The following is a 24,587-nucleotide window of genomic DNA, read 5'->3' as shown; positions in this document are numbered from 1 at the left end:
GTGCCTTGGTGCACATAAGATTCCTTGGGGTTTGAATGTACCTAATGTTTGGGCCCATTAGCAAACGAGGAGCTCCAATAGAAGGCTTTCTCCTTATATACCTGTTGAAAGGGGTTTGAATATACCTAATGTTTGGGGCCAAGTTGGTTTTTGTGGAGACCAGTAAAGAAAGAATTTTGATAGGATTATAAGGATGGTAGGTCATTTTGTCAATCCTAGGGCACAATTCCTGTTGATTACTTATGTTTCTACAAAAAGGGTTCGTAAAAGGAAGCTGCAAAGCTTCTCATGTTGAGTGTATAGATGTTGACTTATGTTATTCTACCAATTGTACATTTGTCTCATTGTACACCATTTTGTATTAAAAAATGAAGGCTTGATTTAACATTCGCGGAAAAAGAAAATTTGTTGCTTCACTTTCACTTCATCTTGTGAAATAATTAGTCATTTCGATATTTATTCTCACAATTCCTCTCCTCTCTTGCTCTCTTAACAAATGAATGGAAGGTGGAGATCATCATTGTCGTATCCCTTTCCCAATTAATTGGAGTCAAGTAATAGAACTATTCAAGATGAGATACACAAAAATAGTTGTGTTCAATGTTAGAGACATAGAACTGTCAAACGACCAAAATATTGATAGTTTTTTAAGGCTAGCAATATGAAACCAAAGGTATTTTTGACATTTCATAGTTTCATATTCTCATCCCTGAACAATTATGGGTATATTAGTAATTTAACTTGAGCAACTTACGTAGACCAAATTCAACAAACCATCGTACCGCCCCAGATTTTACGGTTCCTAAACATGAACAAGGGTTATTTGGAAATTTTTTGAAAAAACAATTATGGGCCACCTTTAAAATGAAACTCAACAACATAAACCGTTAGTGTAAAATGATATCTTTTGAGGCCTTTATTGGTTTTATAAGATAATTTGAAACCTTTAATCATATGTTTCCTGTTTTCCAATAAATTCTAGATAATTTGAACTCTTTAATCATAATTTTTCTTTCTCCCTATAAATTGTATATTTTAGTAGATGGGACTTGAATGACTCCAAGCTCGCTTCTGTTATTGCCTTCTCGCAATTATATTCAAACATTGACCTCGAGCCACATTTGGCTGCTTCGAGGTTTGTCATACTTGTAAACTTAAAATTCATTTTTTCTTTCAAACTCATGATCAGGGTGATGATAGACAAAATTTTGAATCCAAATTCCTTTTCCAAGAGGGATTGGTACCCTTTAGTCATAGGAGAGAGAGAGAGAGAATGTAGCCGAAATTTTAGTGAAAATTGAAAAGCTGGCTGCATTAAAAATGAGACTAAAAACAAATTAAATGGAGCAACGTTGCCATTTTCACAAAAGATTGAAAGGACTTTTAGTGGGGCTGGCAACCTGGCCATGATATTTTTTAGGGTTTGAAGCCGGCTTAAAAATTCCCCTTGGGTAGTACTGCAGTATTCGAACTTGACTGTAGAAATGTCAATTCTTGGAAAGTTAGATAAGAGCCCAAACCCTCTATGTGGATGCCTTTGAAAAACATAAATGCTCATCCATATGGGGCCGTCAGGCACAGCCTGCAGTCCGAAGCAGTCAGGCCTCCCTGAACACTTCCTGCAGTCTTAACATTGGGGCTCAGACCATGCCGAGCCACTAGGCCCATTGCCACCCTAATTCTCCCTAAAATAAGCACAAATATCATCTCATATCTGAGGGGAAAAAAAGTAACAAATACAAGAGTTGAAGAACAAGAATGAAGCCATTAACATGATCATTAAGTGGCTATCCATCTGTCTTCAAGGAAAAGAAATGAATCAGAGGTATAATGTACAAAGGAAAAAGTTTATATAAGGATGAGGCCCTAGACAATCAAATTAAGGCGCACCTCAAAAATTCATTAGAAGATGTTGTACTGGTAGCGAACGGTAAAAGTTTGCCAAAAACAATGGTCATTTGGACAAGTATGGAACTGAAGAAAGCGCCCGCAAATCAAACTCCTGACCTGGGAAAAAAAATGATAAAAATAAAATAAGCTTATTAATTTTGAGTATCTTTTTAAGAGCCAGTTGCCATGAGCATTGCAAAAACTTAAGAAACCAAAGGGAAGAGAGAAACCTGGAAAGTAAATGTAATGATAATAGGACAAAACTTAGAAAAGAATATGAAGAAAAAACAAAAGTGAAAGTTATAGAAATTAGAAATTGGGAAAGTAAACCATGAGGTTGGTCATCTCTACAATTCACACAACTACAGACAGTGGAGATGAGCTGTTCTTCTGCTCATGTGCATCATTGCCCTCTTAAGCAGCAGGACATCGACCCTCCATTGCTGAGTAAGTGAATATATATATATATATATATATATATATAGATAACGAGAGAGAGAGAGAGACAAGACCAGTTTCAAAAGATCTGTGGGTGCTATAAGAACCTGCACAAGCAGATCAGATTGCAACCAAACAACCTTGGCAGCACATGCAAGCAACCAAGATGCCAAGAAAAGCTCCAGCTATGACTTGTGAAGGAGTATGACCAAGGAGTTCTTTGAGCTTCCTCTGACTAACAGGATGGCCTTGAAATAAGTCCTCAATGATCATATTCAATACCTGCATTTATCAGCATGTCACATGAGCACACTTAAATAACAAAAACACTGAGACATTGGGGCAGATCTAAAAAAATGATTTCTTCTTACGAAGTGTTTTGCGATCATAAGTTTATCTTCATGAGTCCCTCCATCGATTGGGATTACTAATGAATTTCTTTAGAAAGCCTAAACTTGCAAAAAATCTGTTTGGAAAAGGTAACATAGTCCAGATTTGAATATACGAAGGTTTAATTGCTCTAAACCCATGAAATAATCACAAATCACTATAAAATGAGTTACAAATAAAAGAACAATCGAAATTATACCATTTATTGTTATCTCTACCAAACACCTTGACTAACATCTTCTTTCATTTTTCAACGCCACTAAGCATAGAACAACTACTTCTCACACAACAAATAATAATTTCTCAGAGAAAAATAGCTATGGTAAGTTGAGACATTATCACATAACAATTCCCAAGATGGTTGAAGAAACTGCTCTAGGTATTATTTAATCATGCATTCCAGAAATTTCTTCAGAGAAAGTGCACAAATTTTTCTCAATAGCACATCCGTCTTCTTTATTATCATACGATGCAGCGCTAATATCAAACTCAAAACAATTGTTTTTGTTTTTTTTAATTGTTTTATAGTTATCTTGTATACTAGCTAGAAGGTGCAAACCTATTACAATGAACTTTCCATGTGGAATCCTTTAAATATCTCAATAGCTCAAATTGACTGAACAAACATCATCCTCGAGTATGTATGTTTTTCAAATATATGTCACACCAAATCGAAAATTGATTAATTTTCTCAACATAAGCCACAAAAAATATCAAATTTTATACATCAGCAATTCCTTCAAGAGAGCCCATACGATTTAAAATGAAGAGATTGATAACCATAATAAAACAAGATGCAGAGCAAGAAATCTGGGGAAAGGGGTGTTCACTGGATACACCTCTGATTGGGCCACCCATAGTGGATAGTGAAGACAGTTCAATTGTACAATTCTACATCCCAAAGGTAAGTAATACGTGAGCTCCCACTACCTCATTACTTTCAATTCGAATAGATGCTGTCAATTGGGATTTTTTCTTATCTTCGCAATCGGAATTTAAACTTAAAAGTAGAATTCAAAACTTTTTCTCTTTGGTAACACCCATATGCCTCAACAAGATACAAATCATAGGAACCAAGATGCAAAACAAAAATTGGAATGGTCTTAAGGAAACTGTAATATGAAATTTATAAAAATATCAAATTTTATACAGTAGCAATTCCTTCAAGAAAGCTCACACGATTTGTAATGAAGGGATTTATAAAAAACAAGATGCCATGCAATAAATCTGGGGAAAGGGGTGTTAAATGGATACACCTCAGATTGGGCTGCCCATAGTGGATAACGAAGACAGTTCAATTGAACAATTCTACATCCCAAAGGTAAGTAATATATGAACTCCCACTAACTCATTACTTTCAATCCAAATGGATCCTGTCAATTAGTGTTTTTTCTTATCATCGTATGTCAATTCAAACTTAAAGTAGACTTCAAAAACATTTTCTCTTCAGTAACACCTGTCTGCCTAAACAAGATACAAATCATAGGAACCAAGATGCAAAACAAAAATTGGGACAGTTTTAGAAAACTATAATATGAAATATCTGTGCTGAATTAGATGGGAAGCATGATATAAATATGGGAAAGGTAATGCTCAATTCAGATTATTCCTTAAGTCGAATCCATCATTTTTGTTCCTAAATACTTTCAAGCTTACAATACCCAAAGTAACCCAGTCTGATGTTTGATGCCAAAGTCTTGGAATTCTTCTTGAATGGCTTCTTTTGAACATTAAAAAAAGATAAATACTAACCACAACCTCATTGCATCGACATCACAATGGACTCAGGAAAGGAAGGCATGACAAAATGGAAACTGACCATTATATGATGCAAGGTCAGAAGTGTGAGATACACAAAACAGTGTGTAATGAGATGGATCAGGAATGGATCCCTAGGATCTGCATTAAATTTATTATTCAACTCCATAAAAACAATTAGGTTTTACATTTCATTATGCCCCATTTTGACCGGAGCACCATGTCACACAAGGAGTGATCAGACACCATAAAACCTCTTCCGTTTACAGCATCATAAAAACTATTAAAATACACCAATTATTGCTCCAGTTTGAACAATATGGCCTTCTTCAGATTCAAACATTTTTCCAAACAATTGATTCATTCAACCCAGTTAGCTGCCTGGGATTAGTTGCCAGTTACTGCTAAACAAAAGCACCAATTAGTGCCCCATGCACTACCTCATTCAATTTCCTTGAAGGCGTTTTTCACATTCATTTGACTAGTAACCCATCCAAAGCAAACTAGACAAGGTTAATGTTGTTTTTGTAGTTCCCATCTTAAGCATAGGGCTCAAAGAGTCACTGTAGCCCACTCCACACTGTAGAGCCTTTAGCTCCTAATTGGGCCTTGACCCATCCTATAATTCAATCCTAGATTATTTTTTTTGGAGGAAATGGTTAACTAATTCAATCCTAGGTTTCATTCTTGTGAAACACTACTACCTCTTCATTTATGGCTTCCACCCATTCTTACGCTCCTTCAAATGACTGAACACTATGATCTTGACAATTACATATGAAAATTGTTATGTGCAGGAGGAGCAAAAGTCGGGGTTTGTTGCTTGCCAAGAGTTTCCTAGTTTGGGTGTAACATAGAGGTGCCTGTCCCATGGATATATAAAACAAGAGAAATAAAAATTAAAAAAAAAAAAAGGATTAATCAAAAAATTTTTTGAATAACACTTGTATGAAAAATTAATATAGTAGAAATATCTTTTATCACACTCACGGTTAATTTAACCAAATAAAAATGTCCTGGGTTTAGAACCCAGAACAAACATAGGTATTTAAATCATTTAACTCGAATATCTTAAGTTGGCAAATTACCAATATGCCCTAACTTCCTCAGGGCTCCAAATCTGGAACAAAGGTAGTCTGGGCATTGTCTACCAAACAATTAAAGAGATACCTAACTGAAATTAATTTAAAAAAGTGACCATCTTTTGGGTAAAATGGTAAATTAGTCTATTTAAGAACCTTATTGCTTTTTGGAGGTGGTGTGACCATTTTATTGATATTTTTCCAATAAAATATATAGTAATAACTCATACTATTTAGTCAAGTCTTCTCATATACAAGATCTCAACCATAATATATTAAAGATATTAAATTGGTATCACATTATCAATAACAAAGAAGGATATAATTTCGGTCAAATCATATACAAGTACTGCCTTTTCCTTCATATGTTTCCTTTCCTTTCTATCTATTAAAAAAAAAGAGGTAGATCAAGGAAATAAATATATATATATATATATATATATATATATATATACATACAGAGAGAGAGGGAGCATTGAGAGAGATATCATTCTATCTCTCTTGTAGACATATTTTTATAAAGATAATGGGTCAAATCCCATAACCATTGGTGACAAATGTTGGACCCACGATTAATTGTGATATTAGGAGCAAGAGATTTACTTTTTGTGATTGATGTGAACTTAAGAAACTCCTTCCTTTTGGAAAATTTATGAAATATGGCTTTTTTGTTTTTTAGATATGCATTAATTGATTTCTTTTTTAATTGATGTGCATTTGTTGCTTATTTTCCTTTAAAATATAAAGAATATGGGTGTTTGACATGTTGACCAACTCCTATTGCTTAGGGTAGGATCACATTTACGGAGCAGGATCGAGACTCAAGTTAGGAGATCCAGAAAACTCAGGATGACATCTAATGATGTTCAAGAAAGAAATCATAAAATTACACCTGCCTATCACATGATATTTTCCACTGGCAGATTAGGCCACTACAACAGGAGGAGATGGAAGCAATTCTAGTATGGATGCAGCTCTAAATGATAAATGCAATCCCATAGTGCATGAAGCAAGCAGTTGTGAGCATGTAGCATTCTGAAGAAGCAAAGTCCATTTGTAGGTAGATATATGATATGGTTAAGAACACCTCACTCCCACACCATAATAAACCAGCTACCCTAACTTAAGCCTCACAAGGGAAGAACAATTTCTGGTTTTGCAAGCTCCTACCCATGTTCATGGAGTAAAAATGTTGTAAGCCTCGCCAGCTAGAAGCATATCCAATTATACTACAAATAGTGATGAAAAATGTGGATTCCGCTGCTTAGGCTAGCGCCGATTTACCCAGGCAACCTGTGTGTGTGTATTGTGGGAATTGGAGGGAAGCCATCAGCCAAGCCTCATTGCCTCGTGAGACCGCTTTTGGCTATAGATGGAAAGAGTGACTCAATAAACTAGTCAAGCACGTCTCTCTCTATAACTCGTAAACACTTTCTCTCTATCTTAACCAGTCATAAACTCCTTCCTCTAAGCACATTATACGTGTCTTTTCACTCTTCACCTCTCTATCATATTTAAATCACACCCATCACATCTCTCTCCCACAAAATTAATCCATCCATATCTGTCTTCTCCTTCTTTACCACTCAAATCTCAAATGAAATTATGCACGTTCAATCTCTCCCCAAGCCCCTTTCCATTGAATGACATCACACGCATCTCTCTCTCTCTCTCTCTCTCTCTCTCTCTCTCCATAAGATTGAATCAAACACAACCCGTCCCTCTAAAGTTAGAGGTCCCTTTTCTCTCTCTAATGATCTTTAGAGGTCCCTTTTCTCTCTCTAATGGGCTTTAGGAATCAGGTTTGAGCTTAAGTGGTTAGCAGTTGACTGTAGCAATGCTACATCTCAAGTTCGAGATTCCTAACTGAACCACCCCCCCCAAAAAAAAAAAAACAGAAAGTAGAAATAAGAAAGCACAACCAATGGCACAAAATCTCTCTCTCTCTCTCTCTCTCTCTCTCTCTCTCTCTCTCTCTCTCTCTTCAGATGCCTCTTTCTCAAACAGGCATACATCTTTATCCAACAGACATCCTTGTAGGGGGTGGTACACGGCGGGCAAAGGCACCTGCCAGGTGCTCCCTTAGGCACCCTCTTGAGGTGTTAGGAAAATAGGGATACCTTCTCAGTACATCTTTCTGTTGTGAGCTTACCAAGCCAAATAGGGTTCCCTCTTTGAGCAGATTCATCCAAAGTGCACCGGCCATAGTTCAAGCTTTTGGCTGGTAAGCATGGATAAAGTCCTCGTGACTTGTTGCAACAACAGCTGTCAACTCACAACAAAATCCTTCCTAACCTTTAATCCTGACACATTTTTTGTACATGTATGTGTTTGCAAGATCTCCTCTCAAGTCTTGACATGATAGGATTTTAGAAGGATATGGATATAAGCATATAATTTATGAAAACTTCTCTAATTGTTGTATATGCATCTCTGTATTACATAAAATGATTACACATATATTTTGCAACACTCCACGGCATTGATGTTGAATTATATAGTCACATGCTATCATGATTTATGCATAGGAATATAAAAAAAACATAATGAGATACAAAATAAAGATTATTCTCAAGGTCAGTCACATTTATATACTCCAGTACATATTAGTAAACCGCTAAATTTCCAAAAAAGAATATTTAAATCATGAATATCAAAACTTGTTTTGAATAGTTGGTAACATTTAGTGGAGCTTTCCCCAACATAAAGCAGTTTAGCTACAAAAGCTCTTCTTCCGGACACCAGTGAATAAAAAATGGTTTTCAACTCAGGGAAACTCGGTGAGTCAACTCAACTTGGATACGTGCTCAGTTTCATTAATGGAAACTCAGGTGCGCCGAAGTTTATGCGTATCGATTTTTTTTTGCATGATCCAGTCATCTCATTGTCAAATTCAAAGTGGTAACCATGTGGTTCTAACTTGGTGATGCCTATCATGGACAACTTTGTTTTATTATATCTCTTTACAATAAAATGAATATGAAATTTTTAGCGAATCACCTGTTTGAGTTTTTGAACACTAATAGACATAAACCCATCGCTCTTAACTTTAGCAAGTGTGAAGCCACAAATATTGTTACTCGCCAAAAAAAAGATTCTAAAAGAAAACTTGCGTAAGGAACTTAAACATGGTAAAACACATCCAGAACACACCAACCAACTTGCTATCCAGCCAAAACAGAGTAGCGACTAAAACGAATCGAAAGCACCAACACAAGGCTTGACTACTTCGGAAAGAAAATTGAGAAGGTGTACCTATTTCATGATTTTGGAGATAACATGATACGAATGCCAAGGATGGGAAATAAATGAATAGATATCTTTACATGTTTCAGTGAAAAGCGAAAAATAAAAAATAAAATGACCTTGTGTTTGTACATCTTCCAGAAATATGGTATCATTATTAAGTTATTACCAACACATCTTTCAATAAATTTAATGGTGGAATGATTTTGTCAAAGCTGCATGATTCTGATTCGTACAAATGAAAACACCTATAGAAGGATATCACGTGGTATTTAAATTTTAATCGAGTGATGCTTATAAATCATGGCTATGAAAGCAAATTGAAAAAGCTTTTCAGTATATGGGGTGGTTACAAATCAACAGCCAATATAACATGAACAAATAAGAAATGCCAAGCAATCAGTTCTTTCTCTTTGGAATTATTCCAATAAATCCTACATGAATCAGAAATAGGAAATTCAGAATTCTAACTTTTGCAACGAATTAATCTAATATTCCTTACTCTTACAATAGAACAATATCAGAAGCCTAACTCTTAAAAAAAAACTCTCTCTCTCTCTCTCTCCAATAACAGGACATCAAATTCCATAACACGAATCTCAAAAACAGAGTGTAACTAAGAATTCAAACCTCAGCTTGCATGCCTGCATGGCGCCTAACTCCTGTTGCATCATACATGACAATAAGACTGAATCCCAAGCACACCGGAAACAGAGCATCGCTAATTCCATGACAGAGAGCCACTGAAGTTGTCAAAGCAGTGCAAAGTGCAGAGTGAGAAGAAGGCATGCCCCCCGAACTAACCAGCATCTGAAAATCCCACTTTCTCTCAACAAAGAAATTCAATAAAACCTTCGTAGATTGGGCGATAACCCAAGCAAACAAGCCTGACATGAATGTTGGGTTAGCTGATAAAGTAGCCATAACAGGGCTAATGTGCCCTTTAGCCATGGCAGTTGTGCTCAAAAGAGCCATTCCTATTCCACCACTGTTTAATAAATCGTCATCTAAACAAGCACCAGTGCGCCCGCCATTTTTGACACCAGAAACCCATTTCACCATTGTGGTCCTCAAGGTTTTGCCGCCATGAAAACCCTTTACAGTGAAATAATCCGTGATACGATGAAGAACTGGAATTAGCACACAAAATGGAGAGAGAGAAGGAAAATCCATGCAGGTACATTGTCTTTCAATAGCTTCCTTATGTGGGTTAGAGAGAGAAGACAAGAAAACCAAGTTTTTCCACTTCGAAGAGAGAGAGTGATGAAATTTGAAGTGAGTTGGTGATTTGTAGGGAGAGAAAGTGGAACTTGGTCTCGGTTTTTTGAGTTGGGTGGCGCGATAAATGGGTTTAACGGCTATCGACTCCATGGAACAAGCTCAATTCATGCTGCATTTAGAGAGAAAAAGTCACTTCATACTGCATTTACAGAGAGAAAGTCGATTCGGCTTTTCTCCATTTTCAGTGACTTGCAGAAACAAATACATGATTCCATCCCGCTACAGTCTAGATAACTTAGGGGAGAGATCGAACCACACATATATAAGCTCAACGAAGTTTTGAACCCTTGTTATATTTGATATTGCAAGAATACCCAAGAAAAGCATAATTAAAGTATCATATCTTTTATTGATATTATCCGCATTGTGCCCATAATGCGGCTTATTGGTGGGGTCCTTTTCCTGTGCGTAGTAAAGCTTATTGAAAGGGAAATGTTTTGATAGGATTCAACCTTATTAAAATAAGTAGAACCTCAATTCAAAACCTCATTTCAAAACATGTCAGAGATTACAATTTTGACATAAAAAAACTTTCAATCTCATCTCACTTTTCATCATTATGGTTCGGAAAAAAAATTAAGATTTTAAACCTTATAAATAATGTGTATTACAACACATCATCTAAACCGTCAATTTCATCTTAAAATAAGTGCTACATACCAATATTATTTTTCGAACTTCAAATTTTATAGTTGGTGTTGTTGATTTTAGAGCCATCACAAACATTTACCATTCTCAAAGTACTTTCTAGATGTAGATTCAATGCCAGACTTTATATCGTTTTCATAAAACCTAGGCTTTACAGCAAGGGCATCCTTTTTCCAAGGTCCTTTAAAATTCTGAATACTAATCATTTTATCAAAAGATATCATGCTCCCGTGAGGGCATTTACTCCGTTGTGTAAGACGCCAATCTAGGATTAACTTTAAGATCTTAGATTTTGAAGAAATAACCTAATCAACCCATTGACTAACCTCAATAGGAAAAATTTATAAATTGCACTCTTTATAGGCTTAAAAAAAAATAGAATATAGGACGTCCTAAATTTTGGAGGGTGAGACTCAAGTGTTGGAAAATTCAAAATTCATATTTCTTCGTTTACAAATAAGTCATCATTTTGGGCAAAACTAAAATAAATAACATTGTGAAGACATAACAATAGTCTTGTGGTGGATTTTGGGATAATGCCGATCTAACTATGATTTTTTTTTGGTTTCCCATCCCTTGTTACTATTATGTTTGGATGCTCTAAATAGTGATTAAAAATAATGGACTCGAGCTCTTTTCGGCTGTTTGGATGTTCTAAATAGTTATTAGAAAATCTTCGACTCGAGCTCGGACTCGTCCCTGTCACTTAGATTCAGTAGGGTGCCAGATGTCAATGACAACCCTAAAAATCAGGTTAGTCTAGCCCAAGTCCAAAAAGTTCATGTATTTTTGGGCTGGGCAGCCTAGTTGAGCCCAGTCCGGCTCTGGCTTAGACTCGGGACCCGAGCAAGTTCAAGCATGGGTCGGGGTTCTAAACATTTACCTATAAATTAAAAATGCCAAAAAAACTTCAAGTTAATGCAATGAATATTCCAAGGTAGTGCCAGTCTGCCTAGATATGTCGCTTGCTTCTTTTGTCTCCAAATTTCGAACAAATTTATGGCAATTATTGTTGTCCTTCTAATATGTTCAGGTAAGATTCGTACTTATCTACTTTCTAAAACGGTGGGCTTGTTCTTTTTTAGGGTAAGAGAATTCTATTTTCCAATTTTTCAAACGTATGAAAGGCACCATGACAAGGAAAGTACAAACATAGAACATCTATTTTTTTTATAAGATGGTTTACTCTTTTCAGATTCAAATTGCGTGTTTGTAATAGCGTTATTCACTACATTCTAAGTTCAGGAAAAAAAAAAAAAAATTCAAATCGAACTTCATGACATATACCCCAAGCCATCCAATTTAATATCTAATGGCTATGGTTATGGCTAAGGAGTAATTGTGACCTCATTGTAATAAAAATTATTTTTTGTCCATGAAAATCACAACCATTATCACTCATAATATGTCGAACTAGATGGCTTGGGGTAAGTCACAAATGTCTTAGAGAATTTATCTTTTGGAACTTTGTGTGTATTCAATAACACTCTTACAATCACCTGTTTTGAAATTTAAGAGACAAAAATGATTGTAAGTCCATGTATGAAAGATAAATAGTCTTTTTGTAGACAATCCCTAAATATAAAAGGTGAAATTATCAAATGATAACCTTAAACAACCATGGTTATGTACACTTCAAAATCTTATTAAAAGAAGTATTTTCAGTGCCGAAACTCTCGTCATGACCTAAGAGTCTATTTTTCTCCTCTATTATGAAATTGAAAGTATCGAAAATGGTGTAGATGTAGCAGATCTATGAACACTTGAAAAAATCTTCAAAATGGAAATTTCAGATAATGTGTTACAAGATATATTATTTCTAATATTTAAAATTCATTTTTTCTTTCATATACACACATATTGAGGTCAAGATGATCAATTGAAGAATTTTCTTGTGACAACAATATTCTTTGATGGGTTTTTGAGGTGCACCTACTTCTACAGCATAAGGTTGACACCTTAGATATATTTTTTCCAAATATAAATAATCTCATAATAAAAAAGTTTATATAAGGATGCCACCTTACAATGTAGAAGTACAGATGCACATCAAAAATCCATCGAAAAAGGTAGTTTTAATCTTGAAAAACCTTTTGATTAATCATCTCGACATCGAGATGTATGACCATGAAAAATAAAAATATTTTAAGTCTCATAAATAGTGTATTTTACAATATCTTATCTACACCATCCATTTTCAAGATTTTCGTATGTTTATTGATCTACTTGATTTTAACCATTTCTAAAATTTAATTAGATATAAAAATAAATTTTAAGATAATCCTAAGACATTTTACATCAAAACTATATACCATGATAAAATTTGACGGTGCACCTTACCTCTACGGTTACGGATGCATCCGTATGCCAACTCCACCCTCTCAATTTATTGTTATTACTACCGAATTTGTTGCTTCGGTGAACCCAAAACATCTAAAAGGGAGGAAATGCAAAGCTTATGACCTTTCATCACAAAGAAATGCAAACAGAAATAAATCCTTATTTTTTAACCAAAATATGGAACCATTTCAGTGGGTCACACCATCGTGACCCTCCAACTGTATGATCATCTTTGATATGGACCGTCCAAATAATTCCACGTGTTGACAAAGTCTGCGTATGATAGTCCATTGATTAGGTTACCTAAACTCGGTCCATTGCTCCTTTCAAGCAACGGTTGAGATGACGCGAATAAAAATGGCATCCCTGTAATCATGGATAAAATAGAGTGTAAAATGAGAAGCCCACATGAGTGGGGCCCCTCTTGGGGATCACAGGCCTCTGCAAGGTGGACCAAACCACTCACTTCATGCAAGGAGTATTACTTGATTGGGCAATGATTTAATGCAACAGTTGTATCATAACATAATGCAACGACACTTTTAGAAAACCGTTTGTGGTATTTGTATGACCCAAAATTTTTCACACATAGTCTTTTCATCTCAATAATCGATCTCAAAACAAAAAAAAATTTAATTTGAACTCTAGATCTGGTCAAAATGAATTCTTTCCAACAATGAATCTAGATCATTCATTTGGTGAATTTCAAGATCTTAGCATTTACAAATTCAAAATCATTGTTTTCTTTTTTAACATTGTTCATCTAATGATAATAAAACCATCTAAAAAAATTGGAAAAAAAAAATCCTTTTAAGTCTTAGATCTAAGCATCTTATCAAAATCGATGGCCTATATTAATTGGGTTAAAAAAATACTTTCTAGGTTCCATTTTTTAATTTTTATTTTTTTCTTATTATTCATTAGAATGAAAACAGTGTATATTTTAGAATTTGAATCAAACAAATGGCCGTAACATTATTTTTTAAAGTTCTTGCATCATCACAACCCTACTTGATGATACCATGATAGGCCTATTGCTTTTCTTCTCCCTTATTTCATTTTAAATAGGGGTGCGGTTTGTATAAGGTGCCCGCATTATATATACAAGTAAGGCGCATCTCTAAATTTTGCCGAAAGTTGTAGTTTCAACATACAAGTATGCAATCATGTATTGTATTTCGGTCAAGATGTAAAACGAGATGGTTGGGAGTGTGCTATAATTGTTTGGGAAATTATAAAAAAAAAATGTCATAATTTTTGGATTATTGAAAATAAACCCCAAACTTTCCAAAACCTCATGCATAGCATTTTATGGGTAAGTAGACAAAAATTGTTTTCACGGTATTCTTAGAACCATGAAGGCATCACAGTTTATTGAAAACCGTGATGGTTAAGTCAAATGTAGTTATGAAGCATCACGACACTTAAATAAACCATAATGATTTATTGGATTATCATGTTTCTAATTTAATTGATGTTTCTTCGTCACGGGCATAAGAATCCTTAATGACCATCACAACTTTTTAAGTGTCATAATGTCTCTTGACAACCATCACCGTTGGTTAAGTGTTGTGATGCCTCAAAAAATTAAAACCGCTCATGACCTTATTGTTGTGGATTGATGTCTTGTATCCATATAAGGGGTATTTCGGTAATTTGTACTATCTATATGGGACTTGATATATTGTTGCGATTGGGGGTTCATCCAGGGTCAAGAGAAAAACATAGATCTATTTGTAATTAGAGATAACAGATAGGTATTATGAAGAGAGTGGTTGTAACCCTATTCTCCATTGCCAATAAAGAATCTCTTATCTCCCGTGAACGTAGGCACGTTGCCGAACCACGTATATCTTTGCGTTGTGGTTGATTGTCTATTTCTTTTGTGTTTTTTTCTTTTTTTTTGTTTTCATGGAATGCTTTTCGTTTCTACACTCATAGTCTACCGTGATGTCTTCAAGGTCCTATGAATACCATAAAGACTATTTTGATCAAAAAACGTAAAAAAAAAAGAAAATGGGAATATATAAAGTTTTGAAAAATTTGGAGTTTATTTTCAATAATCCAAAAATTAAGGTGTACTTTTTATATTTTCGTTAAACTCTTTTTTAACATGGAAGGAAATTTCACTTTTTGAGCCATCTAATTTCATATCTAGTCGCTTGGGGACTTGTAATATACATTTCTTTTTTTTGAAAAACATTAATAAAAATGCTCAAATGTTAAAGCAACTAATCTTTAAGAAAGTAGATACTTTATAAAATTTGTTTCACTTAGGGACTTTCCCAGTTATTTTTTAAAAATGCTCAAACGATCTTTTAAGCCTTGAACTGATGAGGGCAATTTTGTTATTTGGGCACTTAAATTACTCAAGTCACATGGTCTAACCACTAACGTTTGATCGTGTCTTCCATTAAAAAAAACTAGCGATATGAACTCACGTTGCACGGGAAATTAATTATTAATTATAAAATTAAATTTTTATTTTGAAATAATATTTTAAAAAGACTTTCGATTATACAGAGATAGAGTTTCTAATAGATCCATTTTCAAATAATTATAGAGAGAAGGTACATCTATTTTGCCGGTCTTAGATAAAAATAATTGAGAAACAATACAGTGAATACAAAAATATGAATATTTTTTTCTTATTCTAATTTAATAATTATGTATATTTATGGGTCAAATCCAAGCCCATAAACTTCCTTATTTATGTTTTTTTTCTTTTTAATTATATCATTCACTAAATTATTTTTACTTATATTAAGTTTTACTATATTATTAACTTATATAAGTTTTACTATATTATTAACTTATATAATTTGCATTGTTTTCAATTATTTTTTGGTTTTTTATATTTTTGTTATATTATTTTTAATATAATTAATTTTATTTTTAATTAAAAAAGTACATATATTCACTTATAAGTAAAAATTATTAAAAAATTAGAGCATATGAAAAATACAAAAATATGTCATATGTATCATATAATAAAATTATAATAAACATGTATCTATTGCAATCAAAACTAATCATAGTGTTGGTATTATTTATTTTTCCTCCTTTTATGATAATAAATATTTAAAAAAAAAAAAAGTATTTTGAATTATGAAAATTACAAAAATAAATTATAGATAGAAAATGAAAGAAATAGAAGAAGAAAATCAGAAATGAATAAAGCAAATTGGAAGATTTTTTTTCCTTTTTTTTTGCAATTACTAATTAATGTGATACTATAATTCTTAATTTTTTTATTTATTGTTGTGACTTGCTTTGATGTAGTTACTTTTACAAAATAATTTCAATTGTGTTAGTACCTCTATAATTTTTATTTATGATTAATTATAATTATTTTTCCTATGTTTTGCATTTACAATTATATCATTCATTAATATAATTAAATAACTTTTACACAAAATATAAAAAATTCTTTAAAATTGAAATAAATAACATTAAATGATTTCAAATATATGAAAAAAATTTACATGAGATAGAAAGCTACATTTTATATCATACATTCAACTGGTCAATGAAAAATGTTTTTATTGAACTATTAAAGAAATATGTATAAATTGAAGTATGAAAGAGAGAAGTTTTGAAAAGTGGGGAAGAAATAAAATTTTTAGAAAAGTTGATTTATTAAGAAAGAGATAGAGTGGAGGTACATGAGATTATAGGTGAGGAGAGAGAATAGAGAGAAAGGGGAGGACATTTTTTAGGAGAGAGAAATTATGAGAGATATTTTAAGAAAGTTGATTTATTATGAGAGAGATAAGGTACATGAGAATATTGGTGAAGTGGGAGAATAGAGAGAAAAATGGGGGACAATTGTAGTATTACATTAGTATATATTTTATAATAATTGAATAAAATATTATTGAAAATTATAATAAAACTAATTTGGTTTTATGACTATTAGTATTTATAACTAAATAGTTACAATTGTAGTATTACCAGGATATTATTATTTCCTTAAAAATACACTGTACTTTTACAATTCATATATCAAAAAAATAAATTTGCTGCAATTAAACAATGAGTATCAAATAAAAATTGAAACTTCACTTAATGCAAAGATGATGATGTAACATTCACTCATCTTCATGAAATTTTGCATAGGTCCAAGCATGACAACTAATACATTTTATTATGGTGTATTTTATCATTTATGAGCATAACTTCATTGTACATATAGAAGTACAACCGATAACCAATTAAAATTATGTAGTTTTTACATTGAACACTATACACACTTCTAAGTAAAAATAATTCCGAACAATTGTAATATCCAATGAGTAGCCAAATAAAAGCTCATCTAGGTTCTCTCTCAAAGTAGCTAAGGCTGCTAGATACATATTTTTTGTTTGTCGTGTAGCTCACTCTCTCCTCTTTTCAAACTTAAAAATATATTTTTTTTTAAACCCTTCTCTCTCCTCCATATACCAAACTCTTCTCTCTCTCTGTGTGTATTCTCCTATTTTTTCTCTCTCACTCATCTTTTTCTTTCTGTATTCCATTATTTTTTTTGTCTCAATCCTCTCTCTTTTTTCGTATTCCCTATTCTTTTTCTCTCCCCTGTCTCTCATTCTCTCTCTCCCCGTGCCCTCTATTTTTGCTCTCCCTGTCTCTCTCTCTTTTTGTATATCTCATTTTTTTTCTCTCCCCCTATCTCCCACTCCCTTTTCACACACAACTCTTTCTTTGCAACATAAATATTTAAAATTATACGGAGAACAGAGATGGAGCACAAAACTTCAATGGACGTCAATAAATCTTTTCAAGAACCAGTATATATTTGGTTCTCAAAAGACATTCTCCGAGCTTTCAAATGTTACCAAAACACATCCTCTGTGCTTTCAGATGGGTTGGCAGTCAAGTTGGAGCTTTCAGATGGGTTGACAGTCAAATTGGTTATGTAATTTGTCTATCAAATTGATCATTAGTTGGGTTCTACAATTTGTTTATCACAGGGAGAGAGAAAGAGTTGGGGGAGCACGAGAAGTCTGCAATTTGTCTATCATGGGGAGAGAGAAAGAGTTGCGAAAGCATGGGAAGATAGAGAGTGGGAGACATAGGGAGAGGGAGAGAAAATAGGAGAATACAAATAGGGGTTTGGCAGATGGGAGAGAGAAAAAGTGGGTTTGGCAGACGGGGAGCGAGAAAACATGAAGGGAGAGAGGTTTAGAAAGGGAGGATGACTTTTAGAAAATGCATGTCTTTTTAGATTTGTTTGGCCTAAAAAAACAGGTTTAAATTGACTCAGGGGGTTAGAAGAAATAAAATCTACAATTTTTATGCCCTAAGATATATTTTAAAACCTTTGGTCTATTGTGAAATGAAACTTAAAAATAAGGGGAACACTAGTTTTTAAAGTAGAACCTAGTTTCATTAAATGTTACATGCCTTGCAATAAAGAAGCTTATTGACAATTTGTCATAGCATCGGTAACCTTTATGTTCTGAGCTGTAGCCAACAAACCCACACTCATGAGCTTTAGGAAAAAATTTATTTCTTTGAGAAGAATGAATATGTGGGAAATACACACAACCAAAGACATGAAGAAAAGAGTGATATGGTTTACTACAAAAAAGCTTTTGAAATGGAGATATGAAAACATAGAACTCGACAATCTGTTAATGAGATACACAACAGTGGAAAAGGCTTATGGCCAAAGGGATTGTGGTAGGCCACTTGCATACATCATGGATAGACTACTTCCTCATCTGGAACTAGATAAGGAAGTAACTGGAGTTGGATCCCAAACATCACAGTGAATTAAATCAAGAGGACCATTATACTTTCTATTAGTTGAGTGAAATGTAGATTCAAGTTGTTTTCCAAACTGACAAGAAGAACACTATGAACTAGAAGATAGGTCACCAACAAAATTTGCTAGAAATAACTATCTTTCAAGACGACTGATAGTAGTGAAACTAGAATGACGAAGGCGCTCATGCCACTAAATAGCAGCTCATCCTCTACCTTTGGAGATAGTCATAACATGACCATAAAGTAGATCATTTTGAAGCACATACAAGCCACCTCTTAGCACCCCCGCAGCAAGCACCTTCCCACTTTGTAGATCATTCACAACACAATCATGAGGGGTAAACTCAAAATAACATTTAAAATCTTTAGAAATTGAAATACTGACATGAGTTGTTTCTTTAATTTAGGAACAAGCAAAACATTAGGGACATTTAAAGGACCAAAGGTAGTAGAAATAGACACAATGCCAATATGGGTTATAGGTAAGGCAGTACTATCTCCGTAAATACCATGCAAGGGCCATGGTAATCAATCATAGCTCGAAGTTAAGAGTTGTCATTTGTCATATGAGCAGTTGTACCATAGTCCATAACCCAAGAACGATCGGTTAGGACAATGATTGATAGATTGTTGAAATCATGCACTAGCGCATCGTGGGACGATGATGCATTTTTAATGTCCCAACAGTGTGTTAACAATGTGTTCAGGTCTCCCACAATACGGACAAGTTACTCGATGTGGCATACACATTCTTAGTTGAGGCATACTCATTCTTGGTTGAGGCATACCCACTCTTGGCTGAGGAGGATGATGAGAAGCTGTATTGGCTCCAAGAATCCCATGCCGATATTGGTTGTGACATCTACCTCTTCTACCTCCATAACGGCCACGTCCTCGACCAAATCCCCCTATGTGTCCGGATGATGAGTTCACCAAAGCTTGAAGATTACTTCAACTATCGATGAAAACACAAACCGAGCTTCATATGTGAGGAGAGATGATCAAAGCTTTGAAAAAGATAGAAATTGAGGTTTGGTCATTAGGTAGGTCTCAAAGGATTTAAACTTTGGACCAAGACCTTTGAGAGTATAGAGGACCATATCTTAATCACTTACTCGGCCACCAATAGCAGCAAGATGGTCACATACGGTTTTGAACTTGTTCAGGTATTCAGTTACTGATTGAGAGCCCTTTTGTAAACTGATAATGTTGTTTTTAGTTGGAGAACATTGGTAAATGTTTCCCTTTGAGGTGTTGTAACGCGTCTCCCACACTTCTTGAGCTGTCTTCAGATGCATTACTTCAGTGAGCAAGTTATCCAAGATAGTAGAAAGTAACCAACTCAATAGTGTTTTATCTTTCATTGACCATTCTAAAAATTTAGGGTTCTTTGATGGTTCTGGATTGATGCTTTGATCTTTTGGTTCCTCATAAATAAATTCGTTTTGTGGCCAACTAGATGACATTCAAGGCCTTCAATACAATCAATGACTTGAGCCTACCATTTGAGGTAGTTGTCTCTGCTGAGCTTAATGGATATAAAAGCTAGAAAATTCAGTGATGCTGAGCTTAATGAATATAAAAGCTAGAAAATTCAGTGAGGCCATGACCAAGAAGATGATTTTAGATGATTTTCGAAAATACTTTGGTACTTGAAAACAACTTTCAAGAATACTTGGAAATTTCAAGTACCGAACTACTATTTGGCATTACGGGGACAACTTCGGTGCTATATGTGCCGAACTATTACTTGGGTGTGTGTGCCGAAGTATTACTCGAGGAAACAGGAACAACTTCGGCACTGTATGTGCCAAACTAACACTTGGGTGAAAGGAGATACAAAGAGAAACGAATTTCCACCTTTTGAAGAAGACAAACAAATGAGCAAAAGTAGGGAGAGAGAGAAGACAAACCAAGATTTTGAAGATGAAGAAAAACCGAGAGACAGATAGGACAAAAGTAGGGAGAAAGATAAGACAAACGAAGAGAGAGAGAGGATAAACTAAGCTTGAGATAGGATAAAAGAAATAGGGAGACAGAAAGCAAGAAAATTTATGAAGGAATAGGGGGGAGAAAAGTATACACGAAAGAGGACAAGACGGGGTAAACGCTACTGCAGTAAGAAATTCTACAAAGAAATAAGGAGATAGGAGGCAGATCTAAATTTTGTAAAAATAGATGAGGGGAGAATCGATAAATAGAGCATTTGTGAGAGAAACAAAAATATAGGAGGGAGAGATGCAGCACTTATAGATAGATGAGAGGAGAATCGATAGATAGAGAATCTGGAGAGAGAGAGAACAATATTGTAGAGAGAGATGAGGCACTTACAATTTAAACTTTTGTTGAGAGAAGTAGAAGACCATAAGCTCTCTGATATCATGATAGAATATGAAATCTTAGAGAGAACAATGAGAGAGAGGTATGAACATGTATTCATTAATTCAACACTCTAACCCTTTACAAATTAGGGTATTTATATACACAACAGACAAGTGCGGGTAATAAAGAATGCCGTACACAATATTACTAAAGCCAGTTTCGTCTCTCTTAACAAAAACAACTTTTTCTAATTGATTTTTGAGGTCCACCTTACTTCTACATTTTAAGGTTGGGACCATGTATAAACTTTTTCCTTATATAAAACCCCTTATATAACATAGTTTGTTGCACCATTGTAGTCGGGTGGTTAAATCAAGATTGTTTCATTCATGTAAATCCAAAGTAAGATAAATTCTTTCATGTAAATACAAAAACACAATAAATGAACAACCTATAACCAAATGCTAAGAGCAATGAAAGTGATATTTCATGACATGGTTGCCATATAACGAAGAGCTGGTACCGATGAGCACTGAAGTGCCGCCCTGGTTAGTGTGCATGTTGTTCATGTGGTTGAGCATTCGTCCTTTGCCTTTTTACTTACCCAAAAACAAAAAAGCTGGTCCCTTTAAAGCCAAGAGCTTAAACCCTAAATGAAAACAAATTTAAGTTCATAATTAGAGAAAATAATACAATAAAATAGATGTTTGGAATTTTGGTATTATATGGCGCACAATACAACCAAATAGCTCCTTGAACAAAATAAAAACAGCAAAATTTTTTACTGCTAATAATCACTTACTTTCCAACATCAACAAAGAATTTCAATCCTTGCTAAAAATTATAGTTCATGCGATAGAAAACATTCAAAATCAATCATCTCAACTAGTGTAGGAAAAATCGAACCGGAACGGTTAATTGGACATGGGCCTAGAAGCGGTTCAACTGGCCTAACCAGTAAATTGGCCGGTTCAATAGTTCTAACCAGCGTTTTAAAAAACGCCGAGTCGAACCGGACTCGCCCGGTTCGACTCGGAAATCGTGAAAAGGGGACCGGATCGTCCAAAAAATCGGAAATCGTCCGGTTCTAGAGAGAACCGGACGATTCTGTACAGTGAATCGCCGATTCACTGTACGGAATCGGCGAGTCCGAACAGTGAATCGGCGATTCCGTAAAGAATTTATTTATTTATTTATTTATTTATTATTATTATTTTTTTTTGTAATCCATGATAGATTTTTTTGTAATACTTGATCGATTTTTTTGTAATCCATGATCGAATTGTTTTTGTTTTTTTGTAATCCATGATTGAATTTTTTGGTTTTTTGTAACCCATAATAGAATTTTTTGTAATCCATGATCGAAATGTTTGATTTCTTTTCTTGTAATTCATGATCGATTTTTTTGTAACCCATGATAGAATTTTTTGTAATCCATGATCGAATGTTTTGTAATACATGATCGAAATGTTTGTTTTTTTTTTGTAATCCATAATTGAAATGTTTGTTTTTTTTTTTGTAATCCATGATTGAATTTTTTGTTTTTTGCTTTTTTTGTAACCCATGATAGAGTTTTTTGTAATCCATGATTGAATTTTTTGTAATCCATGATCGAACTATTTTTTTCTTTTTTTGTAATCCACGATTGAATTTTTTGTTTTTTTTTGTTTGTTTTTTTTTGTAATCCATGATCGAATTTTATGTAATCCATGATCGAATTCTATGTAATCCATGATCGAATTTTATGTATTCCATGATTGAATTTTTTGAAAATTTGTGATTTTTTTTGTTTAATCCATGATCGAATTTTTTTTGTAATCCATGATAGAATTTTTTGAAAATTTGTGATTTTTTTTTTAATCCATGATCGATTTTTTTGAAAATTTGTTATTTTTTTTTTAATCCATATTATTCAAAGAGAAAACGAGAGAGATGATGATTCTGAGGCCACCCTATCCCAGCCATATTATTCACATATCGAGTCCCAACAGCAACAGTGTAGGGATGAGCACGAAATACTGTAAATTAAATGCTGAATGGCGGTTCATGCAGGGAAAGAACATATCAATATTCGCATATTCATTCAAAAACATGAAAATTCTTAATGGAGTACCCTCATTTTTTATTGAATTCCTAAAAAACAATATTTATAATGAATTTTAATGATTTTTTTGAATTTTTTTTAAGCTTTATTCTGACCGATTCACCCGATTCTCGATCCGGATCGCCGATTCGCCGATCCGGATGGGTTTTTTGAAAGCCCGATCCGGGTCACCGATCCGTTTTTTAAACCATTGGTTCTAACTGAGCAATTCTCGAGCGGTAAAAAAAATGCTAAATAAATAAATAAAAAATACAAAAAAATCTAATAAAATATTAAAAAGATATTTAAATAATAATTAAATAAAGCACATCTAAATGAAGTTGATAATTAATGAAAAAAATAAATTTTAAAGAATCAATTTGTGTCAAGGGTATTTTTGAAACTTTTCAAAAAAGATGACAAAAATATAAAAATAAGTATTAATATGAAAAGCATTAACAAATATTATACAAACAAAATCCTTTATTTTTTGAGATTTTATATAATTTTTGTTTTAAAATACTCGGCTGGTCATCAAAATCGGACGAAACCCGATTCAGGTAGTAGCCACATGTTAGATCGCCCAATTTTTCCGTCAATGATCTCAACCCTGACTATTAGAGGTGTGAAAAAAAAATGGAGTTTCAAATCCTAAAAGAAGTACATATATAAAAACACATCTAAATTTGGTTCATGTGAAATTATTTTTTTAAAAAAATTTTCACATAAAAAAATTTCTCCCATGTAATTAAGTGTAAGAATATTTTCGTACCAATTAGTCATCCTTTTATATCAATTAACGAACTAATTGATGCGGAAATGGTCCCCACAACCACACTACCGATATATTTTTTCATACGAAAATGTTTGATGGAAAACCATTTCCGGCGAACCAAACGTACCATACTGGTGTATACGTTACGGAGGGACAGAAGGCGTTCTTTCAAACGAACGAGGGGAGCGAAGACAGCAGCATATGGTACAGATCACACCAGAAACCAAACCCATTCATCCAAGTCAGAGGGAGAGAGTAAGGGCTATAAACGAGTGATTCTAGCTCTGAAAGGTCTCCCAAGAAAGAATCACCGCGTTAAAGAAAACACCCAGCATCTGTGAAGTCGCGCGCATGACCATGACTCCCTCCTTCGATTGTAGGAAAATGACGCTCTCCACCTTCAGGTAACTTATCTTTCTGCTACTAAAATTTTCATCTCATTTTGTTATTCCTTCTCGTTTCTCTGTAAATTTGTGGTTTGGGGACTTCCATTTACTCAAATCTCCTCAAAAAACGAATAATAGAATCAATTACTTTTAGAAAGCGTGCCATTTATTGCGTTAAA

The 24,587-nt window shown here is 33.9% G+C and overlaps 2 protein-coding genes across 11 annotated transcripts in view; one reads left to right on the top strand and one right to left on the bottom strand.

The window, feature by feature from the left end:
• Positions 1 to 1,691: 1,691 nt before the first annotated feature.
• On the bottom strand, positions 1,692 to 10,313 carry LOC18442357 (Acid phosphatase/vanadium-dependent haloperoxidase-related protein). 3 transcript variants are annotated; one of them, XM_011628006.3, is made up of 3 exons: positions 9,435 to 10,313; positions 2,403 to 2,610; positions 1,692 to 2,007 (listed from the first exon to the last, which is right to left on the bottom strand). In XM_011628006.3, the coding sequence occupies exons 1-2, from the start codon at positions 10,173 to 10,175 to the stop codon at positions 2,449 to 2,451; spliced, it is 903 nt and encodes a 300-aa protein (XP_011626308.1). In that variant the 5' UTR covers positions 10,176 to 10,313; the 3' UTR covers positions 1,692 to 2,007; positions 2,403 to 2,448. The 3 variants fall into 3 exon arrangements, with proteins under 3 accessions (XP_011626308.1, XP_011626309.1, XP_020527800.1); XM_011628007.3 differs by having other exon boundaries at positions 2,436 to 2,610; XM_020672141.2 differs by having other exon boundaries at positions 2,469 to 2,610.
• A 13,867-nt stretch (positions 10,314 to 24,180) lies between these two features.
• The window catches only part of LOC18442356 (RING/U-box protein), a 45,169-nt gene continuing 44,762 nt past the window's right edge, over positions 24,181 to 24,587 (top strand). For all 8 annotated transcript variants that reach the window (XR_016057575.1, XR_016057574.1, XM_088869548.1 and 5 more), the window contains exon 1: positions 24,181 to 24,426. The gene's annotated coding sequence lies outside the window, so the exon portion shown is untranslated. The remainder of the gene's footprint in view (positions 24,427 to 24,587) is intronic.

The sequence above is a fragment of the Amborella trichopoda genome, chromosome 1 (genome assembly GCF_054954075.1).
Source record: "Amborella trichopoda isolate Santa Cruz 75 chromosome 1, AtrichopodaSantaCruz75HAP2 v2.0, whole genome shotgun sequence".
NCBI lineage: Eukaryota > Viridiplantae > Streptophyta > Magnoliopsida > Amborellales > Amborellaceae > Amborella > Amborella trichopoda.
The sequence above is the reverse complement of the archived record's forward strand: the minus strand, read 5'-3'. Positions and strand labels throughout refer to the sequence as shown.

What these genes read in the sequence shown, in the direction of transcription:
- LOC18442357 (XM_020672141.2), bottom strand. Translation starts at nt 10,175, where the DNA reads ATGGAGTCGATAGCCGTTAAACCCATTTATCGCGCCACCCAACTCAAA. An exon ending in ATGCAGGCATGCAAGCTGAG is followed by an intron (nt 2,611 to 9,434) that starts GTTTGAATTCTT and finishes TGATAAATGCAG; the next exon opens with GTATTGAATATGATCATTGA. An exon ending in TGCTTGCATGTGCTGCCAAG is followed by an intron (nt 2,008 to 2,468) that starts GTTGTTTGGTTG and finishes TTTTTTTCCCAG; the next exon opens with GTCAGGAGTTTGATTTGCGG.